The sequence below is a fragment of the Piliocolobus tephrosceles genome, unplaced genomic scaffold (genome assembly GCF_002776525.5).
Source record: "Piliocolobus tephrosceles isolate RC106 unplaced genomic scaffold, ASM277652v3 unscaffolded_41411, whole genome shotgun sequence".
Lineage (NCBI taxonomy): Eukaryota > Metazoa > Chordata > Mammalia > Primates > Cercopithecidae > Piliocolobus > Piliocolobus tephrosceles.
Window position 1 is genome coordinate 1 of NW_022325879.1, and position 9,484 is coordinate 9,484.

Here is a 9,484-nt window from a genome sequence, read left to right on the forward strand (position 1 = left end):
CCCTGGCAACCACTGTCCTACTCTGTTTCCATGAGTTTTGACTTTTTTAGATTCCACGTATAAGTGACATGCAGTATCTGTCATTCTGTGCCTGGCTTGTTTCACTTAACATAATGATTTTGGGTTCATCCATGCTGTCACAAATGACAGGATTCCCTTCGTTTTCACAGCTGAGTAATATTCAGTTGTGTATACACACCACATTTTCATTAAACACCAACACATATTTAGGTTGTTTCCATATCTCGGGTACTGTGAACAACGCTGCAATGAACATGGGGGTCCAGGTGTCTCTTTGAGCTTCTGATTTCATGCCCTTTGGATATACACCCAGAAATGGGGTTGCTAGAGCACATGGTAGTCCTGTGAATTTCGAGGAACCTCCAGAGTTTTCCACAATAGTTGTACTAATTTACCTTCCCCCCAACAGCACACAGGGTTCCCTTTTCTCCACATCCTCACCAACACTTGCTCTCTTTTGTCCTCTTGGTAACAGCCATTCTAACTGGAGTGAGATGAGATGATGTCTCATTGGGGTTTTAATTTGCATTTCTCTGGTGCTCAGTAATGTTGAGCATTTTTTCATACATCAATTGGCCATGTTTGTCTTCTCTGGAAAAATATCTATTCAAGTCCTTTGTCCATTTTCAGTAGGGTTGTTTTTTAGTAGGGTTTAGAAGGTTGTTTTTAGTAGGGTTTTTTTTTCTATTTTAGATACAAAGATATTATTAGATATATGGTTTGGAAAATATTTTTTCCCAACCTGTAGTTTTGCTGATTTTTTCCTTTGCTGTACTGACACTTTCTAACTTTGAAAATGGTTAAAGTAACTGACAGTGTATAAAATTAAAGTTACTTATTTTCATTATGTGGAGAAGAAGGACTTATCCATCCCAGGAATCAGTATTAACCCAGTACCCACTAAAACAAGAGGGATTTTGCCAAAAAACCCCATGGGACTCTTTGGGCCGCAGTTTCCTCATCTAAAATTGGGACAGGTAAGCTGTGAACCTGATGGCAGCCATTCCGGTCTACTGAGGGCCATGCTTTCTCACCGCCTGAGGCAGGTGCTCCCGTCCTTACCCTTTACAGGTGAGGAACCACGGCTGGGAGAGGCCATCACCCTCACAAGGTTATATCAAGGCCTGTGTCTGAACCGCTATTCTATAATACCTTTATTTTCATTAAAACAAAGAAACTCTAAATGAAAGTTATTCATTTTTATAAATGAAATAAGTAGAAATTAGAGTCCTACCCTGTGGCAACAACAGTGTTCTTTGCTCTTATGCGATGGATGGACCCGTCCTCTATGCACAGTGCGATGACACCACGGCACTCCCCGTTCTCCATCAGGAGATCCAAGGCAAAATACTCCACAAAATAGCTAGTATCATATCGCAGAGACTAAAAGAAAGGAAAAAAAAGGGCAAGAAGTGTTAAGCCAACCTTTGAGGTTTTAAGGTGGTATTTGCTCGTGTGAATAGGTGAAAGAACCTGATCCAAATGGACCAGGTAAATCCAAGGAGATCAGCAACAGAGTCAAGGACACTGTCAGAGCCCGAGAGGCATTCCACACCGAGCAGCACAAACAAGGCAGGTGCACTAGAGAACGCAGCAGCAACAGCTCCTATTTTGGTGACACATTTCCTATTTCTACACAACCCGAAGAGGCACTCCACACTGTCTGGTGGCCACAGGCAGCTCCGCTCAGAGTTTGATGCCAGAGTGAGGTCCACAGACCATGGGGTCACAGCCCAGGTGGGAGCTGCTGGCAACACATAACCACTTAATTAATTAAAATAAATCAAACGTTCAGCTCTTCAGCTACACCTGCCACATTAGCAACAGCCACATGTGGCTGGCAGTTCCCAATGTGGATGGTTGCAGACAAGCAGACTGCAGCACTGCAGAAAGGTAGGCACTGGACAGCGCTGCCCGCCTGGACCTGCTATTCCCTCAGCCGGTGCGAGGTGCCCTCGTAAGCCTGGGCCAGCTCCCCACATGACAGCTCCTGCTCCGGACGGACCTGCTTTCTCCTCCCACCACACACTCATCCCTGCACTCAGCCACAGAGAAGGCACTGGTGTTCTCACAACTCGCAAATTAATGGTCTGTCTCCATTCATCAGAAAACAACAAAGTTCAGAATGTTGAATATTCTGAATCGATACCATTCAGAATATTATTTGGCCACGCCAAAGTTGACCCTGATTACCCAGTAACTATTGTCACCTCAAGTCTTTGTCCAGTGATAACAATTAACATTAAAACAATCCATGGCCAGGTGTGGTGGCTCATGCCTGTAATCCCAGCACTTTGGGAGGCCAAGGCGGGTGGACTGCCTGAGCTCAGGAGTTCGGGACTAGCCTGGGCAACATGGGAAACCCTGTCTCTACTAAAATACAAAAAATTAGCCAGGCATGGCGGTGTGCACTTATAGTCCCAGCTACTCAAGAGGCTGAGGCAGGAGAATCGCTTGAACCCAGGTGGCTGAGGTTGCAGTGAGCAGAGATTGCGCCATTGCACTCCAGCCTGCATGACAAGAGTGACACTCCATCTCAAAAACAAAGCAAAACAAAACAAAACAAACAAAACCAACCCATTCAGGAACTCAGAGGTGGTAAAACAGCCTTAAAATACTTTTTTCATTTTTTGAGACAGGTCTCCTGTTGCCCAGGCTGGAGTGCAGTGGTATGAACATGGCTCACTGTCTCAAGTGATCCTGGTCTCAAGTGATCCTCCTGCCTCAGCCTCCTGAGTAACTGGGATTACAAGCATGTACCACCATGCCCAGCTAATTTTTAAACTTTTTGTAGAGACAGGGTCTCGCTATGTTGTCCAGGCTGGTCTCAAGTGATCCTCCTGCCTTGGTCTCCTAAAGTGCTGGGATTACAGATGTGAGCTATTGTGCCTGGCCTGCTTGCTCTTTTCTTATATTTGAGTATCACATATCCCAAGTTAAAAACCTAGTATATAAGATTATCAATTCAACTTTCCAAAATGGATACAAGAAATAACATATTGCCTTAGAGACAGCTTCTCACAGCACATGCCTCGTCCTTTCACATCAACAGTCGCTGCATGTGTCCTACACCGCTGTTCTCTGTTGCTTTTTACATAATCTCTGGCGGACTCACTGGGCACGCTAACCCATTCCCCGCTGTCACCGTAAGCCCCAGCACTACATGTCCTGTCTCAGGTGGGCACAGGGCAGTCTTACCCTTCCATATAAGGTGTGCAATAGTGAGTGGCCGGTCCGATCAGCCACACAGCAGCACCGATGGGCCTGCCCGCCCTTTCCAAACTTGAGGCTCTGTCCGCCAAATGCACGCTGATAAATCTTCCCATCTTCAGTTCTGCTAAACGGCATGCCGTAATTTTCCAGCTGTGAAAGATAAAAACAAACAAAAACCTTATTACCTTGAAGGAGTCAAGATATTCATAGCTCATCTATACTGAACAACTTTAACACAAATCTGCAAACCCAAAGTAACCTATTTTATGAAAATGTCAACACTTCATCAAAGAGAAGTCTTCTTGTTACGTGTAATGCATAGTTCGTGACGGAAAATGACTCCTCTTGTGAGCTCTGCCCATCACCATTCTTTCGGCCGGCCACATCTGCCTCAATTGCTTACATCCTTTCCAGGACTCTTTTTGACTAGAAACAGACCACGAGGGCACCCAGAGCCTCCTGCCCATCACCTCGACCACGGCGGCGGGAGCCTGCTCTGTCATGTAGTGGATGGCATCCTGGTCCCCCAGCCAGTCGGAGCCCTTCACGGTGTCGTAGAAATGCCACCTCCAGTTGTCCTCCTCCATGTTCCCCAGAGCAGCGTTGATTCCTCCCTGGAAACACCAACCACTCCTTACAAGCCACAAACAGGAGCCCCAGCTTTGTCTTCCAGGCCCAAATCCACCCACTGGGGGATTCAGAGAAAGCCAACTCCTCACGCAGTGACTCCCAGCGAGGGCTGACCTCAGCGGAGGAGCAGCGAGGCCCGACAGATTCCGGGTCACAACCCTCCCCAGCTTGCCCAGTGATTCAATCCCTTAGCCTCAGTCTCCTCATCTGTGTGGTGGAGACAGAGGGAGCTCCAGGAAGGGCAGACCGGAGCCGTGAGGGAAAGGCCACCTGTAATATGCTTATTACCTAACATATCTGGCACAGAAAAGGTACTCAACAAATCTTTCCAGATAATTGTACTAACAAATCTTCCCAGTGGCATTTACGGGCATGTGTTAAAGACCAGAAGTGCTTCCTCCCAAGTAATAAGCTCCACACTCAGAGTCGCACTCCCCTGTACCCCTACTTCCTTTGGCTGTGTGTGCCCACCACCGTCTTACTCCTCAGAGAGTCCCAGAAGACAGCAGCACGGGGACAAATAAAACCCTTGTCCTTTCCTTCCCCACCCTAAATTCTGATTCCTCCTCTTTAGATGATCTCCTTTTCTTAAGGTGTTGGGGCGGTGGGGGTGGGTGGGGAGGAAAGTAGGCGAGATGGTCAAAGAAAACCCAAGTGTGACTGGAGTCCCAACTAGGAGTGACAACAAAGCTCCAGCCCTTCAAAGTCTCCAGGGAACAGGCTCCAGGGAAAGACCGCTGAGAGGGTAAGCTGAGTGAGCAAGACACAGCAAGAGGCCATGTGGCTGGAGCATGGGGAGAAGGCAGGAGGCTGCCCAGGTAGAAAGCACAAGGCTGTGTGGGACCTGCACAGAGTGGGAGCACGGTGGGGCACCTTTCTCTTACCTGCGCTGCAACAGTGTGTGACCTGGTAGGAAACAGCTTTGTAACACATGCTGTATTAAACCCTGCCTCGGAAAGGCCAAATGCAGCTCGCAAGCCTGCCCCTCCAGCGCCTACCACCACTGCATCAAATTCATGATCCACTACTGGATACTGAGCAGAAATCTGGAAAAGAAAAATTCACCTGTCAATCACGTGCTCCACTATGCCAAACACGAAGACGCTTGTTACAGTGAAGGAGCTTGACAAAGACAAAAGGACCACCTGCTAGGCACACAGGGCCTCCATCCTGTCCCGGGGCTGAGCCCTGAACAGTGCGGGGAGAGGGGGGCACATTCGCACGTGGAGAAGGGACCGACAATCAGATTCTATGAATGGTAGAAGGTCTGTCGCGTGGGATCAGACTGGGGACCACAACTCTACTTCAGGGCCTGTGCTTATGGCTGAGAAGGTGCCAAGGAATATTCAGTCGCTATTGTGAGCTTATGAGAAAAGAACTTCTCAGCAAGTTTCAGTTTTCCAACAGAGAGAGAACAGGCACACTGAATACCAAGGAACCCACACCTGAGTGGCCCACGGTCCTAATTTCAGTAGGAATTTTATCATCTATCACAGCAGATACTGTTCACTTTAATTTATTGCTTTATTTGATCTAAATTTAAATCTAGTTTATAGATACGTTAAGAGATATAAGTAAACGGCCGGGCGCGGTGGCTCAAGCCTGTAATCCCAGCACTTTGGGAGGCCCAGACGGGCGGATCACGAGGTCCAGAGATCGAGACCATCCTGGCTAACACAGTGAAACCCCATCTCTACTAAAAAAATACAAAAAACTAGCCGGGCGAGGTGGCGGGCACCTGTAGTCCCAGCTACTTGGGAGGCTGAGGCAGGAGAATGGCGTAAACCCGGGAGGCGGAGCTTGCAGTGAGCTGAGATCCGGCCACTGTACTCCAGCCTGGGCAACAGAGCCAGACTCCATCTCAAAAAAAAAAAAAAAAAGAGATATAAGTAAAAATGCTAACATCTATGTTTGTGTTTGTACTTGCAGTTAAGTACTACTACACTGAAAATAATTTCAGCATGCATTGGATACCTATGATAAATTTTTCTCTTATGTCTATGACTCATATGAAAAGAAACTGGTATAGATCCTTACCCCCAAGCCAAAAAATCATTTATAATGGAACAAAAGGCATGAACTTACGGAATCTGAAACTTTAGCAGATGCCCTCTTGTTCCCATCAACAGTGAAGTGAAAACCTCGGGTTCCTGTTTGCAACACTGTTGGCCACTGGTGACACAGAAGACACAGATGCAGAGGGTTAGTGTCCTGAAGGAACAGATGCTATGGGGGACAGTAATTTAAACTTCCCCTTGCAAACTGTTCCCCTTCTTATGTTCCCAGGTGCCCCTGTGCATCCAGGGAGCTCAGCTGAGACTCTCTACTTAACCCTGAAGGGCAGCCCAAGGGGCAAGGAAGGACTGAGCCCCCGGTCCTCCTTTCCACCCCAACTCGGCACTCCAGAAAACCAGGATGAAGCCTGTTTCCAAACAGGATACTCACTGACTCAGATACGACATGAAAAAGGCACACTTCCTCTCTAAAGTCTTAATTTATGCTACTTAGTGGAGAAGGGGAAGACATCTATATCGTATTACTGTATGTGGTATTTTGCAAATAATGAAGCATTTTAACTGGCTCCATCATAGCCCTTTCCACATTACAGTTCCAGTCGTCCATGAGGGCCTGCGGTCAGTTCAAAAGGCACTGGACACTGAATCAGGAGATCTGTATTCTGGAGCAGTAAAAGCTGACAGCCCAGAGGGACGAGGTGTCATCCCTTCATCACACAGGAGGACGCTGGATGCACACTCTCCCCTGCCTGGCTGCTCCTGGCTTTTTCCTGGCCAATGTCTACAACTTGACACATCTTGCTGCTTAAATTTTCCATCTTAGAAAACTTTACCCAAGAAGACTGGTTTTAGTGTTTAGTTTTTAGTGGCTGTGTGTAAGAGGTGACACTGTCCATGTGCTAAGGTTGGCCAGTCATTTAGAGGATACATTTTCCATTCTGCTGGGTGCATTTTAGAAGACCACTGAATAGTCTCAGAAATATCATAAAGAATAGTTTTAGGGGCTGGGCGCGATGGCTCATGCCTGTAATCCCAGCATTCTGGGAGGCCAAGGTGGGTGGATCACCTGAAGTCAGGAGTTCAAGACCACTCTGGCCAACATGGCGAAACCCCATCTGTACTAAAAATTAGCCAGGCATGGTGGCAGGCAGCTGTAACCCCAGCTACTTGGGAGGGTGAGGCAGGAGAATCACTTGAACCCAGGAGGCAGAGGTTGCAGTGAGCCTAGACTCTGCCACTGCACTCCAGTCTGGGCAACAGAGCGAGACAATGTCTCCAAAAAAAAAAAAAAAAAAAAAGAAAAGAAAAGAAAAAAAAGCTTTAGGAAATAAATACACTCAGCAATCAGAAGAGGGGATGTGAGAGATGCCTTCGAGTATTTAGAAATATTTGCAATTCAGAAATTACTTATTATGTGGAATAAAAAATTATTCTCCCTTTCTCCAATTTCTAGTCTGTTTTCATTGACATAAGCTAATTCAGTTTGTTTTTTCTTTTTTCAGAAAATGAACGAGAAAGAACAAATATTCTTCTACCTTAACATAATTTTTGACATGGTAAAATCATATTTTAAGAAAGAAGTCTTTGAAATAATTTTAATACAAATGTTCTTGAAACTTTTGTAAACTGCCCTATTAACACAGGTAACAGCACCAATAACAACAGTGTATTACACCAAATGTAAGTAGAAACAGTGAGATCACTAAATATTTATTTGTTCTTTCCAGTATGCTGACGTGGAATACCCACTGCCCGCCCCCCACCACACACACACAGAGCCAGCTTAAAAGGGGCAGCTCCCATAACACAACCGTGAACAAATTATCACGCTATCCTCCTGGGGACAAGGACACTCACCCTCTGTGTCTAAATCTAATCTGGGGCAGAGTTTTGAATTTGAAAGCCCAACTTTAAGCCAATTTCAGTCTTTAGATAAAACTGAAAACTAGTTTTATCACAAGAGTAGTCTTGTGTGCCAATTATCAATTTTTTTAGGAGAAACTATCAAACATTTCCTCTAAGAAAAAAATGGGGAACATATAAAAGGAATATTAGACCTTGCTTAACAATATGTAATTTCAGACGGCTGAATTAGGAGGTGGAGGGGGAAAAGAAAGAAGTGCAGAGACATTAATCCCGCAATCTACCAAAGTGAGGGGTCCTCATCCAATCAAATGCAACTATAAATCATGAGCAAGAAACTCATCTGCATGTGCAACCCATACAATCACAGAAGCAGCCAGCGAAGAACCTAAACACGCATGACCGTATCAGGAAGAAGCAGAAGTAGGGTAGTGAACTAAATCCCCTCTCCAGGCAAGAAGTCTAAAACGGATAAAAATGCACCTGCACATCCGCTAAAGAAACAGCGGTCTTACAAATACCAGGAGTTGGTATCAGAAACAGGAATTGCTTTCATGGAAAATGAACTGGGGGCAGTGGTATACTCACTGATTCTTTTACAACTACGTGTAATTATTCTCACTAGAATTTTACTGTTTATTATTTTAAAAACGGATACTTAAAATACAGTTCAGCCAGGTACAGTGGCTCACGCCTGTAATCCCAGCCCTTTGGGAGGTTGAGGCGGGCAGATCACGAAGTCAGGAGATCGAGACCATCCTGGCTAACACAGTGAAATCCCATCATTACTAAAAATACAAAAAAATTAGCTGGGCGTGATGGCAGTAGTTCCAGCTACCGGGGAGGCTGAGGCAGGAGAATGGCGTGAACCCAGGAGGCGGAGCTTGCAGTGAGCCAAGATAGCGCCACTGCACTCCAGCCTGGGCCACAGAGTGAGAATCCCTCTCGGAAAAAAAACAAATACAGTTCACACATGGTTACTGTGCACAGGCTGTGAGCCCTGGTTCACAAGAGCACCACCAAAGGTTTCAAACATTACCCACAGAAACCCCACTAACCCCATGGAAAGACGGAACCTCAGAGAGGATTCAAGTAGGTCGGCTGGCTCTGGATCCTGGACTTGGCCCCTATCTAAAGACCCTTGGGAAAAATCTCTGAGACTCCCAACTGATATTAATATCCAGGTTTCATATCAAAACCAAGTCACAATTTTTCAAATAAATCAGCAAAAACATCATGAAGAATGCAGAATGGAATGCCACTGTTGTTACAATTAGCCCAAGAAGCAAAGCAAACGTTTACTACTATAATGGCCTAAATAATGTATTTCTAGAACACCATTAAACATATGCAGAACAAACCATTCAAATAAATGAAATCAATTTGTCTTAGAACAATATATTTGATGTTCATGCTCAGGGATTTGAAAAACTTCACCTGAAGTAAGCACTTAACCCAGTAACTATTTAAGTTTCTTGGTTTTACTTTTCTTCTGATTAAACTGCTTTGGAACAGTTTGCAAGCTGTGTCAGTGCATCAGGACATAAAAAGAAACCAAAAACGAAGTCTGATAAGCTCGTCACTTGAAAGCAGCTGTAAATACAGAATGATCAATACACCACAGAACTGGCCAAAATAAGATTAAAAAATTCTCTCTGGACTTCACTAAAATTATCCTCAGCATCTATTTTCCAAACACATTTCTCAGTTGGCTATCATTAATTTCTTTTTTTCTGCTAATT

At 45.3% G+C, this 9,484-nt stretch overlaps 1 protein-coding gene across 1 annotated transcript; it reads right to left on the reverse strand.

Moving 5' to 3' along the window:
- Positions 1-1,191: 1,191 nt before the first annotated feature.
- Positions 1,192-6,179, reverse strand: LOC113223451 (succinate dehydrogenase [ubiquinone] flavoprotein subunit, mitochondrial). Its single transcript, XM_026452927.1, has 5 exons — positions 5,950-6,179; positions 4,749-4,910; positions 3,705-3,848; positions 3,220-3,384; positions 1,192-1,404 (listed from the first exon to the last, which is right to left on the reverse strand). The coding sequence occupies exons 3-5, from the start codon at positions 3,819-3,821 to the stop codon at positions 1,252-1,254; spliced, it is 435 nt and encodes a 144-aa protein (XP_026308712.1). The 5' UTR covers positions 3,822-3,848; positions 4,749-4,910; positions 5,950-6,179; the 3' UTR covers positions 1,192-1,251.
- Positions 6,180-9,484: the final 3,305 nt, after the last annotated feature.